The sequence below is a fragment of the Harpegnathos saltator genome, unplaced genomic scaffold (genome assembly GCF_003227715.2).
Source record: "Harpegnathos saltator strain DR-91 unplaced genomic scaffold, Hsal_v8.6 scaffold117, whole genome shotgun sequence".
NCBI classification, from domain to species: domain Eukaryota; kingdom Metazoa; phylum Arthropoda; class Insecta; order Hymenoptera; family Formicidae; genus Harpegnathos; species Harpegnathos saltator.
In genome coordinates, this window is record NW_020229892.1 from 573,147 (window position 1) to 597,826 (window position 24,680).

At 53.5% G+C, this 24,680-nt stretch overlaps 1 protein-coding gene across 3 annotated transcripts in view; it reads right to left on the minus strand.

Annotated features, from left to right (window-relative positions):
• Window positions 1-24,680, minus strand: part of wb (wing blister) — a 159,846-nt gene that overhangs the window by 51,169 nt on the left and 83,997 nt on the right. The window contains exon 1 of one of the 3 annotated variants that reach the window (XM_025303814.1): window positions 7,708-10,675. The exons of the other annotated variants lie outside the window; for them this stretch is intronic. Coding sequence (XP_025159599.1) covers window positions 7,708-9,643 — 1,936 coding nt within the window. The 5' untranslated portion in view covers window positions 9,644-10,675. Of the gene's footprint in view, window positions 1-7,707; window positions 10,676-24,680 lie in introns of those variants that run through there. 3 annotated transcript variants of the gene reach the window in all.

Genomic DNA, 24,680 nt, shown 5'->3' on the forward strand with positions numbered 1-24,680 from the left:
TCTCCCTCTCTCTCTCTCTCCCTCTCTCTCTTTCTCTCTCTCGACTTCGGGGGAGTGACGGGAAAGGAATTGGGAGAAGCGGCGAGGGAACTCGTTTTGCACTCGGCTCGATTTGCATTTATCAACGCCTGATATGGGAGGATAATTTCGCGCGGTCGTGAGGCAGGCGCGCGAGGTCTCTCCGGAACGCGCTCGACTCGCATGACGTCGCGAATATGTGCGAAAATGCACGGGCGTGGATGCGAGGTGCCGTAGCGGTGAGAAAACGGAGAGGAGAGAGAGAGAGAGAGAGAGAGAGAGAGAGAGAGAGAGAGAGAGAGAGAGAGAGAGAGAGAAGGAGAGGGAAAGAGAAAAATTCCAAGTTCGAAGGATCGCAGCGGCGAGCCGGAGGCGTTTTATTTAGCGCAACACAGACGCTCTGCTGCTACCGGCAATTTTACGCTCGACGCCACATTAGAGCCGCGCGTTCCGCGAGCGCCGAAAGGGAAGAAAGAAAAAACGGGGGAGAGAGGGAGAGAGCGAGAGCGAGCGAGAGAAAATACATGACAGCGTCTTTATTAGTCTGCCTCATCAATTATTATAAACTCCGAGTCGGGCCGTAATTTAGTTGTCAACTACCATATGAGCGTGCCGGCGAGAACATAATAGATGACGCGGCGACCAGAGCCGGGACACCGTCGACATTCGTGAGAGAGACCCGCCATGGAATTCCGCACGGAGGACTATAATTCGCGCGGATAATGGTGTTTTCATTATTACGTCGTGGAACATATCAATTCGCATCTCGCCGCCGGCGAAGTCGGGAAAAGTCGCTTCCGCTGCGGGACAATTTCGCGCACGCACTTTGATCGCCGGGTCGATCTTGACTTGATTCGCGCGTGTCCCGCCCCCTCGATGCGCGCTATTTTCGTCGGCGCAAGTGAGGTCGCGCGCAACTTCAAAGCAGCCCGACACGGCTGATAACAGTTGCACGAGCATCGTGGACAACGTCGGTCGCTTTTAGCGGCCGGACCGAAATTTCACTGCGCATTTTGATCGTGCGAAGTAACAAAGAGGTTGCAGGAAACTAAAGATCATTCGCTCATTATCTAACGAGATCAAAAATTTAGTATCTGTTTATCGCGCTTGGAGGTTGCTTATTTCGACAATTGAATTCGAGAATTCGAAGTAATTCAGGTCGCCGTGAGGAAACGGCAAGGTTCGCGTATACGCAAAGCGCAGAATGTGCCACGCGGTCAAACCAACGCGGACAGGAAGGAAGTTCGCCTTTTCGCATTTGGCCGGACACGACTGCTGGAGATATCACGAGATATATGCCTACACGCTCGGGCGCGAGGCGTGCGGGGCGAGCAGTTCAAAGCAGCCGCGCGAGCGCGCGCTCGAGCGAGCGGTGCATCGCCGCGGGCGCGTTGCATCGCGATGCATTGTATCTCGTGCCGGCGAGAAGAGCAGAAAAAGGGAGAATGAGCGAGCGAAAGAGAAAGAGAGAATGGAAAAGAGGAGAATGAACAGGCGAAGACGACAGACACTGCCGGCATCTCGTCCTCGTCTTTTCCTCTTCTTTACCTGGTTTTTGCAAGACTTTCGCGCATGCGAGAGATTCGATTGTCCCTCTTAGCCGGAGATTCCGAACCCACGGAGTATCGCGAGTATCCTACGGCTATCGACTAATTAATGTTACCGTGGCCTAACATCTCTTCCCCGAGATGTAAAGATGAAATTGTACGAAGGAGCGGTGAGATTTCTGCGACGTTATAAATCAAGAAGGAGGTGAAGTTTGGGAATTACGAAGATGTAAGGTAAACGTCTCAATGGCCAGACACGTTCTGGTATCCGATCACTTTGAAAAAAATATTTACTATTTGTTTTGACACTAATGAATGAAAGTAATAATTATTGTATTATAAAAACAAGCTCCAATATTTGACGATCGGTTGGAAAAAATATGCTCAATTTGATACTTTTGTGTTAAAATAAAAATTAATTAAATAAGTATGCACCTATGATTTGGCAAAGTAATGGTCAACCGTTAATAAATTCATTAAGGGACAACATCTATATTTATATTATTTGCCGTTAGTACATACTAATTTTCTAATTAGACACCGGGACAAATATATCCGAACATTGGGCCATAATCTATTTCAACTGTCCAGTCACTGGTATATCAATGTGCTTCGTTATACTTACGTAAATATTTCATTAATAATAGATACATACATTGGTTGAAATCATTTTCCTCTACTTAAGGGAATCTTGAATTTTCGAATAAATGTAAATATTTATATCAAAACTATTCTTCATATTATATATTGTGCTTTTTGTGACGACTTACGTTCAAACGTCTGGTTACTGAGGGACGTTTACCTTACACGGGAAAATGTTTTCGAGAAATTTGCTGGAGGAGTCGCGCTCGAAACGAAACCGAGTCGCGGCGTCGCGGGGAAGTTTCCTCCGGCGGCGATTTTCCAGTTGCAGCGAATTCCCCGCCTATGCAAATAGCGCGCCTCGAGCGCGCGGCGGCATCGCCGAGACGCGGTCGTTAATTAAGCCCCGATCAAACATCGAATCTCGTAATCGCGATTATTAAGACGTCGCGCGTCCCGCGGCCCGGTTCTCAGAGTGTTTAACGACGTCGCTCTTAATTCGCTTTAGTCCTATCGCTCGCGCTCTCGGCGCGTCGCGCACGGAGGATGTTATAATGAGTTGGAAACGAATCGAGAGGCTTTACGAGCCGCGATGGGCAGGCCTTGATACATGAGATACGGTAATAAACGATTAACCCGTGCGAGATGCGGTTTATCACGGCTGCTACCGGAGGACGCGTCGGATGAAATTTACATCGTCGGCGTTCGCGAACGCGAGTCATCGCGCCACACCGATTAATCCGTCTCCGTACGAATCGCGGGCGCGTAGCACGTGTAATCGACCAATTTTTACTCGTCTACCGTCATAACCACCACCGGCGGCGGACTCGCGGGCTCTCCCACCGTGTCGCAAATTACGCGGCGGATCACACCCCGGCGATCCTCCTCCGACGGTGACCGGTTACGGAACCCGGCCGTTCCTCACAGTCGGTCCGACGACACGCGAATCCACGCTCGTGCACACAACGCCGGCGGCATTGTTACACGCTTCTCCCCCCGAGCGCACCCCGAAGCGGCTCTCTATCCCGCTCACACGGTGCAGCACACCACCGTGGCTGCTCGAAAAATTTTATCTTCACTGGGAAGCGCGCGCGCGCGCGGCGAGTCGTTTCGCTCGAAAGGGTACAAAGGCAATCTCGCTCAGGCGAAACACATCGCGAAGGATCATCGCGGGAATGAGCAGGAATAAGACGCGTCTTCAGACCTTTGATCCGCGTGCGTGCGTGAGTTCGTGCGTGCTCGCGAGCGCGTTTAAGTAAACCCGCGCGATGAGTTACAGCGCACGAAAATAAGAGCAAACAAGGCCACGAGAGAGGCAGCTCCCCGACGACGGGCTGAAGGGGGTTGCTGTATCTCGTTGTAAATTACTCTTATCGTGCGGCGCGTCTCGCGCGGTTGACGTCCTGACGGCCGGTAACGAGAGGGGGAGAGAGAGAGAGAGAGAGAGAGAGAGAGAGAGAGAGACAGAGAGAGGGAGAGAGAGAGAGAGAGACACACACACAGAGAGAGGGAGAGAGAGAGAGAGAGAGACACACAGAGAGAGGGAGAGAGAGAGAGAGACACACACACACAGAGAGAGGGAGAGAGAGAGAGAGAGACACACACACACAGAGAGAGGGAGAGAGAGAGAGAGAGAGAGAGAGAGAGACCAGGAACGCGGCGCCGCCGGATTGAAACGTCTCTGCGCGCTCCTTTATCGCGGTTCGTGTGAATTCCACTCGATATCATCCGGTGACATCCGCCGATGGTGAAGGGAGGTCGACGGCGGCAAGAGGCGAATTTTCGCTTAGGCTCGACCACACATCCTGCTCTCCCCGGCGAATCCCACCCTCTCTTTATTTTCCCGTGTCGCTTTTATTCTCTCCACGCCGTTTTTTACTTTTTCCACCCCCATGTTGTTTTCTCTGGAAAGGAATGTGTATGAGTGCGCATACATTGCGAAACAATGTTACATTTGCTTGCACGACGATCGCATGGTTTTACGCGCGGAAGAAGCCGCGATGTAAGCGCCGTTAATTAAATGTAAGCCCCGTGACGAAAGGGATTAGGGCGAGGGATTGTCGATATCCGAGTCGTCGTCTTATTTTCGCTGGAGGAGGTGAACGGGAATATCGCGTTGGCACACCACGAGTAACAGTAATCTGCTTGAGCGGAGCGCCGATGCGGAGTCAGTGTGACTTCAGTATGCTCTCTCGTGGCATTGCGTAATCGCTCTTCGCGGGATTCGATGAGAGGAGAGCCTGTCTCTGCTCGAGTGACCCGGTGAGTATTGCGAAATGCAAACTCTCGCGTGTTTATTGTTATCTCGATCATTACAGGGATTACATTATACCTGGCTCCGCCAGGTGCGATCAAGGGAGATTCGGATGTGTCGCTCGACATGTCAATCGGCGACGTTGATAAGAGACGCAGCGAGGGAATTTGTGCACGACGTCGCGGCGAAGACTGACCCCGAGCTGCGGCCGGCCGCAGCTCGCGTTCCTCTCGCGCCCACCCTGACGCACTTTTCCACGCACGATTACCGATCTTCACGCACGCACATACGCACGCACAGCCTGGATTCACGCGAACAGCGACCGCGCGCGAGCGAGCGAAACCACTAATCCCGGCGGACAACAAACCGAGATGAAAATTTCACGCTGCGACCGAGAGACCTCTCGCGACTATCCTCGCCGAGCTCGCTCGGCTCGAGACGCGTCGTGTTCACGAGTGTCCTCGCAATTGTTAATTCGTTTATTATTAGAAAATCTCACAGTGCGATCCGTGGCGGGAATTGCTTTTGCCCCTTCCGCAATTATGCGATTTTCCGCGATTACGACAATTGTTACTTGCAGCGTCCTTAGCCTCGTCTAAAAGTTAAGAATACGTTACAGAAATGAGAGAAACCGCGAGAACGCGAGAAACAGTCCTGAAAATCCCCATGTCAAATTGAATCAATGAGATATGACAGAGGCTACGAGAGTGATTTCAAATTCAATCGGCTTAATCGACTTAAGCGCGTGGCGGGGAAATCTTCTCGCGTCAGCCGGTGAAATATTCGTGAGGGCCGATACGACGATATCGCGACGATATCGCGACACGCCGCGCTGCGCCGCGCAGCGGCCGGGAAATTTAATGGATATTGGACGCGGACGAGGATGACGGCGATTAAAGGCGCGCGCAGCGCGCGTCAACGCCGAGATCTACGCCCAGGCCACCCTGAGAGCGAGCATTTCCACGCGCGATTACAGGATCATCGCGAGAGCGCACCGGGGGCCGGTTTAAGCGGCGTCGTTTTTGCGCCAGTCGCTGACCGGGGCCCGCCGGGGCCCGCCGGGGCCCGCCGGGACGGACGGCCCAACGCTCTCGAGCTCGTAACTTTGTAACGACGCCGCTGTCGCGCGGGTACGATTCGCGCGCAGTGTGCGCCGAGTAATAAAATTGATTAATCTCGCGCTCATGTAATCGTAAACTTGATTATCGGACGTCGCGCCGTGGATGTTTATTCATGGGCGCGAGAGCGAGCGCGAGAGCGAGCGCGAGAGCGAGCGCGAGAGCGAGAGCGAGCGCACGCGGCAATTTGCCCCGTCAATCTGAAATCGAGCGGTCGGCCGCGCGAGTTTCGGCGCAGGGAAGCGCTCGTCCGTGATATTACACGGCAGTATCTCTTACGCGATAATTAACCCTCCGCGCTCGCGTGCGTCCGCTCTCGATCGCCGCGGCCGAGCCGGAACGTTTAATTGTTCGCCTCCGGAAGATCGTGCAATTAGGAGATACGCGCGGCGCAAAAATCGCGACGGAATCTCTCGCAACGTCTGTAACAAGAGCTAATCCGTTCCCGCAGGAAGCTAACTTCGGGAGAAGTTGAGAAATATCTGTCACGAGCTGTCACGATGCGCTCAAATAACCGCGAGTGCAAAGGACGGGCGGGAATTTGCGGAGCCGCGCCCGCGGCGACGCTCCGAAAACGCGTCCGTCGCGCGTCCTCGGTGAAAGTCGTGAGGACTCGCCTAGGAACTCGGCGGGAACGGAAATATGCAAAGGTAAAGCGCGCTGTATCAACGAATACAGGTACGCTCCCAATGGAGCGGGTGGCTCTTCCTGCGCGATTCAATATTTGCGCTATTTATCAGAGTAAACTTTAACGCGAGGCGCGTCAGCGTGGACTCCGAGACGTGCCTCTTTTTCTCTCTTGCCCTTTCCTCCGAGATACCTCGCTCCGTGTTAGGCAACAACAGTCTCCGAGGTCCTGTGGCTCGCGCTCTCGAAAAGTCCCTCTCTTCGAGGAAAGAGACACCGAGAGAAATCGCACACTTCTCCGCTAGTGCGTGCGAACGATACGCGCGGTGCGATACCTCCTTTCGTAGAAAAGCGTAGAAAGACTGAAAGCCACGGCACGACTCGCGCGGGACGTTTTCGTCCCATTGTATTATGCGCGCCGCCCTTTGATTATACTGCCGTCCCGACAATCGAATCGGCGGGATTTACATAACTCTCCCTCGGGGCGTCCTCGCGAGTATCACCGCGTCGAGAGACAATGCCAGGAAAGCGCGCGTGCATTCCACGAGAGATTTCCGCAAATCTGCGCGCCGATCGACGTTTCATCCATATTCACGGGCGGAAGCGAGCGTCGATGTCGCTCTCCGGAACGCGCTTGTACAGCCGAGGCGAGGCGAGGCGAGGCGAGGCGAGGCGGAGCAGAGCGCGGCGTCTTCACGCGGCGTATCCTCCCGCGTTGATTGCGATTTATTGCGTCGCTGTTTATACCGCGCGAAAGTCCGAACCGATGCTCGGTTAATGAGCCACATCCGTGCTCTTCGAGTTCCTCTTCTCGCCGGGGGTCGAAGGTCGAGCTCGTTCTGATCGACGGGGAGATGCGCGCGAGACCAAGAGAGAGATATTCCGCGCTCAAGAGGCCGCGACGGAATCGCGGCGAGGCAACTAATATACGCCCTCCTCCCCTCCCCTCCCCTCCCCTCCCCCAGTCCTGCCAGACGCACGCGTCGCGCGTTCATCGAGCGAATCAATGTGAATCCGAGAGAGAGAGAGAGAGAGAGAGAGAGAGAGGGGCGAGGGGGAGAGAAAGAGAAAGAAAACCGCAGTTCCTCTTCTCGCACTTGGCATTTCCTGAATCCTGCGCTCGCCCCTTGTCGATCCGCCGTTCTTGTTCGTTAACTTGGCCTCGAGAGCAGCGTGCCAACAGATGAACGGACAGATCGATCGCGACGCGGATGACGAATCGGAAACGAGTGCAGCTCGTTCGCACGATATCGCATCGCATCACGGCGACGCGCGGCTGATTAATGCGCTCTACCGGGAAATTAGTCAGAGTGTATCTTTGCGAGGTCGCACTCTCGCGACGGCCACTTAGTACTTACGACGGCGGCGATTACGGAAATCGACACTCGTTCGGCGCACGTTCGGCGCACGTTCGCGAACGGCGGGCGACCGCGTCGGGGAGGAAGAGGGCTCTCTCTCTCTCTCTCTCTCTCTCTCTCTCTCTCTCTCTCTCTCTCTCTCTCTCTCTCTCTCTCTCTCTCTCTCTCTCTCTTCCGCTCACGAGGGAGAACGTCTTACTCACCGTACTTGAGGCCGCGCCAATTGGTGGCCGGCTCGTGGTACTTGTAGTTGGGGACCACTATCGCGTTGCTGTGCAGCACGATTCTGGGCCTGGGCGGTGGCTGCTGCGGCGACTGCGAGGAGGGACACGGCTTGTAGACGAACATGCAGCGTACGCACTTCCGGCTCGTGGGTGGAGCCGGCTCCGGGTACGCCGGTTGAATGTGCACGTAGGCCTTCGGGGTGGCCGATTGCGAGGAATAATAGTTCGAGTATCGTTTCACCCGGTCGCCGCGCGCCTTTTCGAGCCAACGAGCGGACGGCGAAGCGATGATCTCTGAGATCGTCCTTCTGCGTTGCCGCGCGCTCCTCCGCCGACCGGTCCTCCGCGGACGACGTTCCAGCGACGTGTCCTGCGAGAGACTCGGCGATCGCTGCTCCGGAATCGCGACTTTGACGTCGCTCTTGCGATCTCGGCTCGTCCACTCGAAGTTGCTGGCGACCATCAGGTCCTTCGAGTCCTCAGCGAGCGTCACTTTGCGTTTCTTGTTGTCCAACGGGATTATGGACTCGAGGATTTCGAAAGCGCTTGTATCGTCGAAGAATCCTTTGTCACTCGCGGCTTCGTCGTCGTCGGCTGGCTCGTTATCGAATTTGGTATTCTTCGGATCCTGCCATTCGTTCTCTTCCTCGTCAACTGGAGAAGAGGCGCTCTCTCGATCGACGAGGGAGGAGGAGTCCTCGTCGGGCTCTCCCGTCCCGCTGTGTCCTCGGAAGTTCTCCGATCGGTTCGAAGTTCGCATAAACCAATCGCGCTCGCCCCCGCGCCTCCTCCTCCTCCCGAGCTCCTTCTCCTGGCGATCCTGTTCTCCTGGCCGATCTTTACGATCGCCGATCGCCTCCGCCGCGCGGCTCGTCGCGGAAGATCGAGCCCGATCCTTGCGAAAAAAAAGGAGCTGGTCCTCCTGCATTCCAGCGGATCCCCGCGCACCTCTTTCCGCGGTATCCTTTTCCGAGGACGTGAAGATCGACGCTCGCGGATTTCCTTCGGACTCGATCGTTTGTTGATTATTGCTCGATCCCAATGTTGTTCGTGAGTCGGTCGGGGCAAAGCGTCCATCGGCGTCCTTCGAGTCCTGGATATGACGAAGGATCAACACCGAAGAGCGAAGATCGTCATCAGCGCTCGTATTCGTCTCCCTCGATCTAAAAACTCGCGCGCTCCGGTGCACGGCGTCGATCTTTGATTTCCGTCGATCGTACGCCTTTGATCTTGATCTCGATCTCGATCCCGTTTCTTCCGCCATCTCTTCCTCAGATCTATCATTATTACGTAACTCCGGAGAAGTCGTCGCGTCGCTCGTCGCTCGCGCGTCACCCCTTTTATTATTTTCTCTTCCTCCTCCTCCTCCTCCTCGCTCGCCGAGCTCTCTTCGTTCGTCCACGTCCGTCGTGCGAGTTTGGATATTGAAGTAATTTGAATGCGCGTCGGCTCGCGTGATTACGGAGCGGCGATCCCGTTGCGGCGGTTCAACGTCGCCGTCTTCGTTATTCGCTCGGACATTCCGCGAGCGTGACAGTCCGTCGCCCCCGATCTTCCCGCGCTCGATGCTCATCGACGCCGACGTGTAAGTCACACTCGTTCCCGGCGTTTCGACGTCGACCGTCGACCCGTCGTCCGATCGCGCGGCGGCACCTCGCCATCGCTTGTCACCTTCGATCTGTCGCGGCTCCGAGAGAGGCTCCTCCACGTCCGCCGCAGGATAACCCGCGGTCGCCTTCGTCAGCGGTCGCTCCAAGGCGAGGCGGCCGCTTTCCGATCCGTCGATCCGGATCGATCGCGCGTCGTCCGCCGTCAGGCTCGCCGAGTCGATCCTCCATCGCAGGCCCGACAGCAGAAGAATCCCTGCTCCGAGGGCCAGCACGCCCCAGGCCCAGATTGATCTTCCGGGGTACATTTCTACCCCATAGTCAGAAGGGAGACCGTCTTGTCCCACAGGACACCTGTCATGACGATCGCGCGCGCGCGTCTCCCCTCGAGTGATCCTTCACAGGAGAGCCTCGACTACGTGACGGTAATAGCGACGTGCTATCGTCGACGGGCTTGCGTTGTAATTCCGGGCGTCGACCAGTCCGGCGGGAGAGGATCAGGAGGAACCGGCGGTGATTAGCATCGGCGGAGTAATTTATGGACGCTCGCAGCGTGATTTTTACGGCACGCTCGGCACGGCACGTAACGAAACGTCAGCCGTTGTTACGCAAGTGTGACCGTGGCTGAAGCGGTCGGTCGGACCCGGGCAATCTGAGAGACCGTTTTCATGGCTACTCCACTCGGTGCTTCGTTCGTCACCAGCGGGACATTCGACGCGCGCGCGGATCACTCGATAATCACTATCTATCGACGCTCTCACTCGTTTCTTCCGGGCAAAACTTCACAAACGCCTCTTCTTCGCCTAACCTATCACTCTCCCACTCTTTCTCTCTCTCTCTCTCTCTCTCTCTCTCTCTCTCTCTCTCTCTCTTTCTCTCTCTCCCTCTCGATCTCGTCGAACTTCACTATCGGTCAAACGATCGGTAGCACTCTGCGAGCGATCTTCCTTCTCTCCGGGATGGAGTTCGCCCGACCGGTTCGTCTACAATCCGTCGTCGAATCCGCGGCGGTGCATCGCTGCGATCTCCTCCGCGCGGAAGCCGTGCCGGGTCATCCCGAATATGAGCGAAATCGTGAGCACCGGGGAAAATCGCGGAATTCCGGAGCGCGAGGGGGCGACATCACCCGCGCGAGGATCCTCCTTCCCCACCCCCCCTCTCTCTCTCTCTCTTTCTCTCGCGACCGCGTATTTCTCTTTTCGGCCGCACGCGATTTCGCGGTTCCGGAGGAAGCCGGAGAGAACGGGCGCACGTGGAGCACGAAGAGGTGGAGACCGGGTTGGTACCGGACCCGAGCGCGGCTCGCGAGACACTGGCTTGCTACCATTACCATTAGCTCGCCGCGGTCTCTCCTCTCCTCTCCTCTCCTCTCGTGCCTCTTCTTCTTCTGCTTCCACGCTGGCTCATGTCCTCTCCTCTCTTCCTCCGCCCCTTCCGCCGCCGCCACCGCCGCCGCCGCCGCCGCCGCCGCCGCCGCCGCCGCCACCTCCACCTCGTCCGCAGCATGTCTCACCGCGAGGAGCCCGAATCCTCGTGTTTACTATGCCGTGCACGTGGGTGTGCGGGCGCGAGAGAGCGGCTTCGGGCCACTGATATCGTGAGGGAAGCGCCTCTCCTCCGCGTCGGAGGGTCCTCGACAGTCCTTTTGATACGAACTCGGTGTCGATGACGTTGCGATCTCGTGGCCGTCTTCAGTGCCCTGTTCTCTTTCTTCCTCGCTCTTTTTCTCTGACCATCTTCTCTCGATAACGCAATATTCTGTAGATATCCCCGAGAGAGAGAGAGAGAGAGAGAAAAAAAAAAAAAAAAAAAAAAAAAAAAAAAAAAAAAAAAAAAAAAAAAAAAAAAAAAAAAAAAAAAAAAAAAAAAAAAAAAAGAGAGAGAAGAGAGAGAGAGAGAGAGAGAGACACCTCGATGACGGCGTCTTCTAATCTAAGGGGCTTCTTTGAACGGTTCGATCCGTACGACGTGTGCGACAAACAGCGGACGCGGTGACTCTTTTGTTTGTTGATGACAATTGCTGGTGGTATTATCGGTTGCCAAGAATCGGTGGTAGTAGTAGTAGTAATAAAATAGCAGGAACTAGTTCAACGGTCTCGCGCGAAACTACCGCCCGACGCGCCAGAGAGCGATAACACCTTTTTCCGCGGCGCGTTATCTAAACCTACATCGATAAGAGCACCTCTCGCCATTGTGTTATCTCGCGCGATTGATTTTTGCCTGCGCGAATGTCTTGCCGGCCGCGAGTTTTTCCGCGTCGTTTGCCAGCCTCGCGCTCTTTCTCGTCTAGGTAATCGCGCGGAATGTCTCCGCACGGAATTCGCAGGCTGCGCGAGGACGATGGAAGCCGCGTCGCGCTCATTGTTGCGGGAAAGACGACAATGTACGCATTGTCACACAATGTGACGGAGACAATGTGCGATTTTCGAGGACACTCGCGATTTATGCTCACCGAGACGCAGAAAAAGCAAAATGTCAAATTCCCGACGTCGTCGGGCGATGATGGAGAAATCCGCGACGGCTTGACCCTCTTCTTGCGACTCGTTCATTCACTCGTTCACTCCCGAGTTCTGAGGCAGCCACTTCTGGAGATCGAGACGTCCTCCACCTTTGCTCCTTCCCCCCCCTGTCCTTCGCACGAGGCCAAGAGGAAATTAACGAGCCGAGGTGGCGAGATGAAAAAAGATCCTGCGCGTTCCCGCGTGCAATGACCCGTGGAAGAGCGGCGGCGCGCGTTTCAATCGCGCGTCATTTTCCGCGTTATGCAATTTCGCCACGCTCGTAGAGCGCGAAACGCGACGTCTATTAGCATTACCCCTTCAGCAACGAGCGACGCACAACGGCGGACAAGTGTACGCGCGGACAGTAGTCCAAGACATTATCGAAAGCGCGGCTGTTCAAACTCCTCGATCCTCGACGAGCCTCAACGAGCTGCGGGATAATGTCCGCTCGCGTTAACCGCCGTGATCTTAGCTCGTCAGGTTGCAAACGCTTTACTCAGCAAAAAATGCGATAAAGTCGAAATGAGGTGAACTGAGGCAAAATGAGATGAGACATCAAGCAGGACGCAATAAAAAATCGGGCCAAATCACGCAATATCGATAAAAAAAAGTCGGGCCTCATTAAATTCTATTAATTCCGCTAGGATTCGGCTGTCTAGAATTGCAAGATGCACCAACATGGACCATAGCAGCGACAATTTGAAATTATCACTCGTTGTTTATTTACGGATTGAGGTAAACGTCCCAACGACCGAACTGCGTCATGTCCCAGTATCCGACCACTTTGAAAAAAAAAAAATATTTACTATTTGTTTTGACAATAATGAATGAAAGTAATAATTATTGTAAAAAAATCTCCAATATTTGACGATCAGTTGAAAAAAATATACCCAATTTGATACTTTTGTGTTAAAATAAAAATTAATCAAATAAGTATGCACCTATGGTTTGGCAAAAATTGTTAATAAATTGTCAATTGTTAATAAATTCATTAAAATATAGCATCTGTATTTATATTATTTCCCATTAGCACATACTAATTTTCTAATTGCGGTCAGACATTAGGACAAATATATCCGAACATTATTTCAACTGTCCGGTCGCATTAATGCGCTTCGTTATACTTATGTAAATATTTCACATTAATAATAGATATATCGATTGGTTTAAATCATTTTTCCCTACTCAAGGGAAACTTAAGTTTTCGAACAAATGCAAATATTTATATCAAAACTATTCTTAATATTATATATTGTATTTTGTGCGACGATCTACGCTTGAACGTCTGATTACTGGTTTATCTTACGGTAACGCCGCCGCGCGGCGTTGATTCAAGCAGAAACGCTGGTCCGCGTACGTTCGTCGCAAAAGTCCCGTGTACACAGCGGCCACCCTGTACGCGACACGCACGGGCCTTTCCGGGCCGCACATGCAGGCATTGCATGCACGCGCCGCGCCGTGCACCTGTCATTTCCTTGCACCGTGGGTGATACAAAGCGACCGCTCTTCTCGTTAATTGAATACGGAAAGGCGCGTCGCGCGCGCGCGCGCGCGCGTACGTACAAGCCCGCTCCGCTGGCTGCTTCATTGTGAGAGAGCCACGAGCTTTATGAACTTATCACGCAGGTGGTCCCTTTGGCCACGCGCGACGACCGCCGCGGCGAGTGCGCTTGCACCAGGTGGACCCGCGAAGACGAGCGTGCGCCCTGAAGAAAACGAGCTCTTCTTAAGCGTTAACTGATTGCACTTGGCGGACGAGCGTTTTGTAAATCATCTTCAAGAATGGCGAGATAGACAGAGAGAGAGAGAGAGAGAGAGAGAGAGAGAGAGAGAGAGAGAGAGAGAGAGAGAGAGAGAGAGAGAGAGAGAGAGAGAGAGAGAGAGAGAGATTTCCGAGCTTGGTAACTCGCGTGTGCGAAGGACACGTGTCTGCGCTTGAAAGCGCAGGTGTTTCGAAAGACAGATAATCCGGAGGAGACGCGTGTCCCACGACGCTGAGAATTTATTTTTATTATCTGAATACCGCGGGAAAAAGATTGATACGCCAATTTCCGCGGAAACAGCGGCGTAGCTCTCGTCAAGCGCTGCGATTCGCCGGTGAGTTCTGTCTGATCGCGAGCAAACGCGCGACATTCGATATTCCAGCGTATATCCAGCCGAGAAAAATCTCACTCTCGGAGCGAGCGTGATTATACGGAGAGCAGATTACAGCGCCCTTTCCAAATCGCGAGCTCGCGCGCGTTTCTCGCGCGACTATTAATAACTACCTGCTACATACGGCACGTGCTACCGCGCTAGGCTCTCCTTTCCCTCCGCGCCGTTTTTCCTCCTTCATCGCTGCTCAAACGCGAACCGGGTTTCCAACTCGGCAAAGAAAGAGAAAGAGAGCGAGAGAGAGAGAGAGAGAGAGAGAGAGAGAGAGAGAGAGAAAAAAGACCACCTACGGCTCGCCGCGAACGCGCACCGTTCCCCGTAGCTTCGTTTCGTGCTCTCGCTATCGCACGCTCGGTTCTCCGTTGCGCAACGTCGCATTATTATGAGAAAGGTATTTTTATGGTGGATTAGAGACAGAGAGAGAAAGAGCGAGAGAGGTATGCGATCACACGGAGCGTGTGTCTGTGCCCACACACGTGCGCGGCCGGATCGTGAGTCGTGAATTCATGGCGCCTTTATGGGTCGTATGTTCGTTCGTTCGTTCGTTCGTTCGTTCGTGAGTCCCACTCGGCGCGTCGTGGGTTCCTCCGAGTACGATGTCATCGATCTCAGTTTGCTCACGACAAACTCCGCTCTCCTCTCACGGCGTTAACTAGCCCCGCTGCTCCGACACGTGTAAACGCGAGCGAGCGGGCCCGCCGGCCGTTCGCATTCATCGAAATCGAAGACGCGTGCGACGTGCGCATGCCGCAACGATACAAGGAGAATTTTCACCGGCTCACCTCACGAGTGATGCTGATGAAACGGGCCTCTCTCTCTCTCTCTCTCTCTCTCTCTCTCGACCCGCGTTACGCAATCATTTCTGGTTCATTATCCCGGAGGGAGAAACAAACACGCGAGCCACCGAGTCATCCAGGGTGGGGCGAGTGTTAAATAACAATGCGACTTTCCTCGGAACGATTATTCTTGCCTTCGTTTTTGCATCGGCAGCAGGAAGAAGAGTGCGCTCAGCGTCGCCGTTCGACGCTGTGTATTAAGCGCCGCTAATGACTGCGCAACTTTGTGTCGCAGACGAGTTTCAGCCGTAAAAGGCCGTATTTATCCGTAAAATATCGCCGCGTCACACATATTCTTTCATAATAATTTCCGACAGGAAAAGTCCCCCTCCACCTCACCTCTCCGGCTCCCGGCTCACCGCCACCGGCGGGTGATTAATAATCCTGAGCCATCGGCGAGACAGCGGAGAATGCGTACACCTCTTCATAATTATAATGACAAGTTCAGCGATCGCGGCGACGGGGGAAAAATGACTCGCTTGACATCGCAATTTCGCTTTTTCATTTTCACTCGCGACCGGGATTAATCTCACGCGATCCGGCGATTAGCGGCTCGGCCCGGCCCGGCGCGCGGTGACTTCGGTTAATCGGCGTATTAATAATAAAATAATAATCGTCCGCGCATTTCCCGCGATTTCCCGCATTAGGTATGCGTCGGATATTAGGCAACAGGTGTCTCTCCGTAAAGTCGACTTTTTGGCGAATAATGCGGTCGGGCAAGCCTGTCCCGCCGCAGCTATTTCTGTATCTATCGTATACGCGTACACTCGAAACCTCGCCTCAGTAGAAACAAGCGGTTTATCGGGTGAGACACGCAGAATGAAGTTTTGTATCCCACGGCCGCGGACAGTTCGATAATGATCGATCGGGGGATTAAGGCTAATACGAGATTCGCAAGGTGCGTACGAGGAGTAACACGGAACTCTCGAGAGGTCTCTGTACCTCCAGATACGATCCTCTCGTCCGAGCTCCCCGTGTCGAGCCGAGTGGCGAATATGACGTCACTAGGATCAAATCGCTCTCGAGATGCGCGTCTATCGAGGCGCGTCACGTCACGCCGAGAAAGCTTTCAGCCGAGCCTTTTCGACCGCGAGTACGAGAGGCTGCGTCTCGCTTGTCTCGAGAGAGCTAAACAAACTTAATTGTCCGTTGCGCATGCAACGATAAATCAGCCGAACGGCGAACAATTCATGCTGTACGCAGCTTACGTGCTTTACGGCGCGCGCGCGCGCGCGCGCGCGAGGAAGGACTTACCCGTGTAAGCGTCACGTAGACAAGACGTAACATCGTACGCGCAATTTTACGAGGCGATCGCCAACGTCAAGGTGCACCGACGATGCACGCACTCGACCGGCGACCGGCGACCGCGATGACTCGCGAATCCCCCGATAAATCGCGCACGTGTGATATATGGGAAGCGTGTAACAAGTCGAGTCATTTTTAGGGCGAGTGTCGTTGAATTCGAGACGTGAGACGGTTAACGAGAATTAAACTGTCAATTAAACTTAAATTCATAAGTAATTGAAAATGTCACCGACTGTCTTTAGTCATTCGACAAATAAATATCCGAATATTCAGGCTTTGATAAATATTAATTTTACAACTCTCGATTATTCACTTCACTTTTCGATCGATATCAAAGTAACCGACAAGTAAGTATACTATTTTTGCGAAGCTGCTTTGCTCTACGCATCTACGCTAATCTGACGCAAGATTTACGCGAGTTGTTAAACAGCGGATAATTTCTCCTAATAACGCTAAATTTCGCAAGATCGACGAGCCTTCACTCTTACCTCATCGGCGCACTCGCGCGCAGGACATTATCGTGTCTCTTAATGAGAGGCGCGGATGCGAGCGTGCAACGACGGGTATCACGGGTGAGGTGAGAGACGGACGGGGCAACAAGGCGGGACGAGATCGTGCTTTCGACACCCAATGCGATTTCCGGAGTGTCCTTTCGTTCGAGCGTCGATGGCACTTTTCGACTTCCGCCGCGGATTAAGTCACGGTAACGCGAGCGGCGTCGCGAGGCTAAGTGATTTTTCAGCTTAAACCTCGGCTCCCGTTTCCGCTCGGGTGTGCTTTTGCCTCGCGCGGAAGTTGTCTCTGACGGAAATCCGACCGGGCGTCTCGACTATATACTAATTTAAATGCGTTGCATTACGTGTACTAAAGACAACGCTGGTATATATCGTCGCTGAGAAGTCGCGATGAGCCTGATTCGCGAAATTCCGCATCCGCGAATTCGACAACGATCGCGGCGACGATTTCGCGATGACGGATGTGACGCGAGCTAGTCGTGTTCGAGGTGTACGTGATCTAGCGAGTCCCCGCAGGGAAGATTCACGATCGAATTCATCGGCATCGATCTCTCTAACGGGTCTTCCAGTCGTAAAGGTCTCGCGTCATCCGCGACTTACGCGCGCGCGCGCGACCACCGGGCCCGGATTATATACGTTGCCGCCGGTGACGTCCTCATCTTCTTGGCGACGTCAACGTGGCGAGATATATGGCCAATTTGCGATCGGCCGGGACTTTTCGGGCCGAGCATCGAGTGGCGCGCGGTTGGTCCTGTCCAAAGTAATCTCTCCCTTTCCCCCGGAGGAGATTCGGTTCGATGATCACCTGCCGCGCCGGTAGTTATTACGCGCGACGATCGATCGGTCGTGACCGGTCGAATCCGAGCGACATTCAGAAGCAAGTGCGAGCAACGGAGAGAAAGATTCGATAAAATCCGGATACCACAATCAGAGATATCACAGTCAGGTAAAACATTCGAACTAGACGACACAATTTATAATCAGGCCACAGCCACGGATCGAAATCAAACAACACTAAATAATCACAGTGAAATAAAACGAGATCGAAAAGGCATAAGAGAGGAGGGGGAAGAAATACACAACACCTCTGTCAACGAACTTTTCAGGAAATCGGAAATCGCGCGCCCTCATCATCAGCGACGGGATACGAGCTCGAGATCGCCGCCGCGGTCACGTAGACGTAGACCGGTCACGAACGACCTCACAGCGTAATCGGGAAATCAGAGCGGCGGCGGCGGCGGCGGCGGCGGCGGCGGCGGAGACCACCTGACGATCACTGGGCGGCGCGGCGTCCCGGAACGGAGGCCGCGACCGATTTTATGGAGTATTCACGGTGGCACAGGTGGAATACATACGTGACCCGATGTGTATCTCCAGCGCGGCCCCGGCTACGGCACGGAAGAACGGGCATGCCGCGTGGGCACGGCTACTTTTATAGGGCCCACTCGCGCGGCATACAGAGAACTCCGCCGCTCTTTGGTACGTATTTCCGCGATTAGATCGCCCGTCTCCCGTCACGGTTTTCCGCGCTTTTCTCTCGCCGTCCGTCCGTAGACTAGCTCGGCGGCAAGGAATGTCGCTCGCGTCCGATATATTTAGAATTTAGATTCGGAAAATATGTTTAGAGCATTCATCAGAAAATATTACGGCGTCGCCCGTCGCTTTTCTCTAATTCGCTTGTCTCTAATTCGGGATTTAGACTCAGAGAGAATTTTTGAACTGCGAGCTACTCGCTTTGAAGATCGATTTTCTTCCTCCGCGCCGATAGCTCGCCGACAGCACGGCGAGGACGCGCCCCGAGAAGTGAGAAGTGAGAAAATGCCCGCGAGCGAAGATCGAGGCCACAAACATAGAAAGTCGGCCACGGCGAGTATTTGAGTCTGTTCATTGTGCAGCCGACCTTACCGCGCCGGGTTAACATACCCTAACGACTGGTAGCGGGACACAGTAGAGATGTGCGAATCAAGAATTTTTACGTCGAATCGAATCGAATCGAATCTCATTTTTTTAATTCGAATTCGAATCGCGAACCGAATGAAATCGAATCGAATCGTTAAAAAATTTAACACGACTATTAAACATGCAAATAATGATGGAAAATTTTAATATGAGAGGGAATATTGATATTGTAATATCATCTTAAAGTAAAATATATATTTAAATATTTAAAGTAATTTATAATTAAGTTATTAATTATAAGTTAAGTTAATTACAAGGTAAGGATTCAAACATACAGGCCCAGATTTGGCCCGTTTTGTAACTGATGCACGCAAACGAGAATGTATTTGATTCCTATTCGAATTATTCGGATTCGAATCAGAGGGATTCTGACTCGAATTCGAATAGTTCGCACGTCTCTACGGCACAGTAGTGCCAGACAAAACCTTCGTTTTTAAGAGGTTGAGTACGAAGATGTTAAATAGTTGAGAAATAAAAGAATGGCAATGTTCCATGATTAAAAATAAAAATAAAATCAGACTTATGACTTCTACATGAAATCTTCCATTTTCGAAATATTAATAATTTTTTACCTCTCTGTACCTCTGTACTTTTTCTTTATTTATTCGCAGGGCAAAGTTCGTGGGATTCGAAAGTGGCGGGAAATTCGAGGATCGCGCCCTGCCGCTGCCGAGACAGCGAAACAGCAATTTTTCATAATACAATAATTCTTGAGCAATAAACAGTTTCTTATCTGTCTTCCTCCTTCAAGATGAAATATTCTCCTCATATCTAACATATAGAAAAAGAAGGATATTTTCTCGATAAAAACTCGACAAGCTTCTGTCCGCAAAACCACGCTTAGGCACCACTGTGCCCCCGTGGAGGTCTTCGGGTCTGAGAGAGCGCATTCATGAACGTACCGATAATGTCCCGCCAAACGGTACACATGGACGTGTATGCGGCGTTCATTCATCACACGCGCACGCGCACACGCACACAAAGATGCGCAGCACACCATGGCGGCGCGCGAGATTAGTCGGATCAGCGCGACGCGTAATCGCGCGCGGCTAGCTGCAGGTAGAGAACGAGGAAGTGCCCTGTGGCTTCCACAAGGGTCCTCCCCTCCTCCTCGATACCGAGGCGAAGTCCCAGAGAAAGCAGCGTGAAAAAACCGGAAGACCTGGGTGACAGGTTGCTTTCTAAACGACACTAAACTACCGCCCGACACTGATCTCTACGTATTTCAACAGGGAGAAATGGGTCCTCGTAGGCTTATCGCGATCGAGAACTCGGAGAAAAGAGAAGTGAGAGGGGAGGCGAGACTCGGCGAGCGAAAAACCAATAGAAACTCACCGAGAGAGATTCGTCGCGAGGTGCAATCCGCGTCCATGTTCCTTCCTTTCGCCACTTTCCTCTTTCGCTCTCGCCTCGCTCATGCGCCCACGTGAATCTGCATTCCAACTGCATCGCGTATAACCGAGCGATAATGCAAGTAATTGCGGCCGGTCGAACGTCACTGTTATTAACGGCGGCGTTTGCATAAATCGACCATCGATAATCGGTCTTTCGTCTTTTGTGTTCTCACGAACGCGAGCCGCGGCAGGACGAACGGCAGTGGGACGCTTCCGGCCTCCTCCTGCTGCGGCTCTTATTATATTATACGAGCCTCACGTGGGCGGACGATAAAAACGCACCCTCGCGACGAGGTTACGGGAAACGCGGCGAGGTGCAACGCGCGTCCTTGCTCGTTGCGCAACGCCGCGAATTTATTTCCGTCGTAGACGCTTAACTGTCGGTCGCTCGCGCACGTCCGCGCGCGGAGGAAGATCCTTGGTCTCCTTGGAAAAGCCGAAAGCTATCGCGCTCCTGTGCTCCTTAATCTATCGGAGTAACAAAGCTGTTATATGTTGCCGCAGAAATTTCACCAACACATTAGACTCACTAATTTATGCGTAAAACGCAATCCCCTCTTCTTCCGAATTCCATGGAACAAATTTAACAAATAGCTAATTAAACGAGCCAGCGAATGTACGCAACGTAAATTGTATTGATTCTCGCCGACTTAAACTTTAAATCCGAGCACTCAATAAAGTAATAATAATAATAATAATGTAGCAATAATAATTGGACATAATATAATTGAGATAATCAGTGTGGGGAGAAATCGGCGTGGCGGTCGACGCGTTGGACGACGTCACACGTTGTTACTCCGCCGAGAAATCGGTGATCTGTTCCTCGCGATCGCCTAACGACGAGTTAGGTGCTCTGGAAACCCGCGAGGCGCCCTCCTCCTTTTTCGGAGGAGCACGTCCGTCACGGCGAGTTACGCTTCCCTCTCGTTAACAAGCCGTCGATGATGCCGATGACGCTCGGGCCGCTGTTAAAGCAGCCCCGGCTTTTTCATCGGGCCGCGCTAAAAGCACGCATTTCACTCCATTACGGGCACGGAGCGCCCGACGACACCCCTCCCTATGCCCCGGAGTAGCTCGCTAAATCATAACTCGGCGGAGCGCGGAGCCCGTCTAATATCTCGTAAACACTGTCCATCCGACACCGAGGGAGATAATGCCGATCGGCCGGATTTCATCGGGCCAAAGTACAGCCCATTATCGAATACGCGGAGCCCGTACGACTCTATTAGCTCGTGCTTCCGCACGCGCTTCCTCCCCGCAGCGCGAGGAAATTGCCGGAATATACCATAAGTCGAGACTTTGAAACTACGTGTTCCTCGGGAGATCACGCGCGAGGCGAGGCGAGGCGAGGCGAGGCGAGGCGAGGCGAGGCGAGGCGAGGCGAGGCGAGGCGAGACGCGACGCGACGCGACGCGATCCGCGAGATAAGAAAAACCGGCTCTCCCGCGCGTGTTAGAAGAAGCGCGCAACAACCAAGCGTCCTCGTCGTCGTCATCCTCCGAGCGTCCACCAGGTATATCCTTTAGTAGACAACAAAATCGCCCGCGCCTAACAACAAATCCAAGCGACGCCTGTCGACACTTAAACTCGATGGATGGCCTTGCGCGACTTCCAAGTCGAGAATCCTCCCGACGAATCTCATACAAGTACACGCGCGATCGCGCACGGAAATGCCTCACTTCTCGCTGGAGAAGTGGTCTCCCTCCTCTTCTGCTAACGAGACTACCCGATCGTTATTGTCGTCATTAAGGTGCGGTAATACGGAAAGATAGCCGGGCCTTTTGCTCGCGACTCGAGTAAGCGGCTAGCTCGGGAAGGCGCTTCGCGCGGCGGCAGCCTCTCTCTCTCTCTCTCTCTCTCTCTCTCTCTCTCTCTCTCTCTCTCTCTCGCGCTCTCGATATTACCTCTCGCATTATTATCCAGTTAGAGAGACGCGCGCGGTTATCCTCACGTTAACTCGCTAACTTGACGACCAGCTGCCCCTCGGCCCCCTCTCTCTCGTCGTCTCGCCTGGCCGAGCACGTCGCACGGCACGGCCCCGCTCTCGCTCGCTGTCGCACCGCGGGAAGGAAGGGAATCCGCAAGCGTTGACACGTCCGGTGGCCGGCGGTGGCAGTCGGGGGATACCGTTGATAGGACAGGCTCCACCACCCTCGGGGACTCATTGACGTTGGCGGAAGGTTAGCCGCGAGGGTGGGCAGGAGGCGCGCGGGGCAAATGACTTAATATGAAGTTACAAGGATGCTATACGAGCGATGGCCCGTGGCGATCGTCGGACCACCCAGGAGGTGATTGCCGTGGAGAGTATCTATCTGCGGGCCGCGGGTTGCCCTACCAACGTGCTTAATGGTGGCGGCTTCGCATGCCGCATTCCTAGATCGTTCTGCGCCGGCAGGAAAATCTCGTTGGGGGAAAATCCCGTCCGCGGCCTCGTCGATTTGTCTCTCCAAGCGGCCAGGGAGGAAGACAGACTGCGAGAGGGAGCGAGAGAGAGAGAGAGAGAGAGGGAGAGAGAGAGAGAGAGGCGCGGACTACGTCTCCGACGGACGTGCGTGACCGGACCGATGAGGTGTGCCGTAAAACGAATTGCCGGAACCGGCAATTAGCGAATGCGCGAGGTGTCTCGCGGGATCCGAGCCGCGTCAGCGGATTCGACGTGGAGAACTCGCCGAGGCAGGGCCGCTGTCGCCGCGCGGCGCGACTCCCGAGGCCTATCCCCGCGATTTATCTCGATGCTATCGGGCTACTTGATATGCACAGCTGCGAGCCTCATTGTAAATATCCCGAGAACAGTCATTAAATCAAGAAACGTTCCGCGCCGCTTGCTACCGGAGCGGGATTCGCGATAATGAAGAGATTCCTCCAGGGCGATTTCCAACGTGGCGCGTGCCGCCCACACGCTTACGATTACGATTACGCGTTCGATTTAGCGCGAGCGGCCGAGCGAGCCGCACGCGAACGCAAGATCCTCATGGAATATTCATTCGCGGGTTATTTAACGCTAGCGCGGGAGAGTGTGCGTGCAAGTGTACAGCATTAAACCCGAAGCTGTCGCACCAGCACCGGCGAATTCATCGACGCGCTGCATGTGTTCACTCCTGTGGGTGAAGCGTCTTACTTTCTGACGCATGTCCCCTCAAGTAGCTTCATTCAGCTCCTTGGCCTAAATGAAGAACCGACGACGACGGGTTACGTCGAGAGACTTAGCGAGACACGTGCGATGCGCGGTGCAGCGCGCTCAATGCGATCACGATTCGCGGCTTATGTGGCAAGTGGCGTAATTCAACGAGCAGAAATCCGGCTGAGTATGACGAGAGTGATCTAACGAGCAGAATTCCGACCGTATCACTCAGCCGAGCGTATTCGAATTTCCTGGGACACAAGAGAACGTGTACGCGTCTAGATTGCTCGCGCTCGCCAGAGCGGTTTCACAACGACCGATCGTGTTATTATCTCGCGATTAGCCGCAGTGGATTACCGACACTCGGCGGCGTGTAACCTAATTACGCTTGATTAGGTAAAGCGCGTTTAAAAAGCCTCGGCAGGTCGCGGCAGCTGGAATCGAGTAAATTGCCCCCGAGAGATCCGAGTGCGACTTAATGATGGTTCAATTCTACTCGTTCGTTTCCACACGATTCGGTTCTCGCGTGATTACATACGCGAGATATAATCGCGTTGTTTCGTACATCGACCCGCCGCGCAATGGGGATGATATAAGCGGCAGCCTGCTCTCTCCGCGCGGAGAGGTCGGCACCGCCCCGACTTGTACTCGCGCGATTCGTTCAGCTGTTTGTACTTTTATGGGTACTTCCTCAAAGTAGCAGAAAAATAGGACGAAATGAAATTGAGAGTAACATTTCAGATTTGTACCCGACATGCGACATGTGACATGCGACATGCGACACAAATATTTCTCATGCCAGAAATTCAAGCGTGTCTGCCTTTTTCGCCTTCGTCATTTTTACGAGCGCGGGATCAATTACGATTTATTTGATCAGCGGGGCCGCTTCGCGAGCAACACGCCACGCTAAAGCGCCGATATATCAAGCATCTGGCACGCGAGGAACCCCATACAATATCGGATAATGACACGCGGGTCTATGTGAAATTTATCGATCCAATGACACTAAATCAGGCGGATCGGCGTCCCGGAACGCATTCATCGTTGTTCGACTCGCGATACTGGTTTCGCGTTCGCGCGATCGATGCGCGTTCTATTCCGATGAGTCTTATTTGCCGGCCCGCGGTCCGTGTACCTTTTGATTTATCACTCTTGCTGCGTTATCGATCGATTTAATTCTCGGCAGAACTGGCTCGCGAAATTTCGCGACTTGCACTCTCGTGGACGACTCTCCAAGTCGTCGACGCGTATTGTAGCCCTCGCGCGTAAGGGCTCGCTTTCATTCCCGCGCCTTTTTACGGCCTCGTTACGCGCAACGCGTTTTCATTGGACTCGCGCTCACAGCGATCTGTCCTTTCCGTTTCTCTCCTAGTATTATACGTTTAATCGCTTACGCGTGACGAATCGCGACAATCGTCCCCTGCGTCCCCCCCCGCCCCTTCGTGTCGTCTTCGCCGGGCTGAGAAACGAAAGGAACACGGCCGCGAGTTCTGTCTATGGACTACTCGCTTTGTCTCGCCGTCTCTTCTCTGGGCTCGTGAATTTACGCGCACGTCGGCG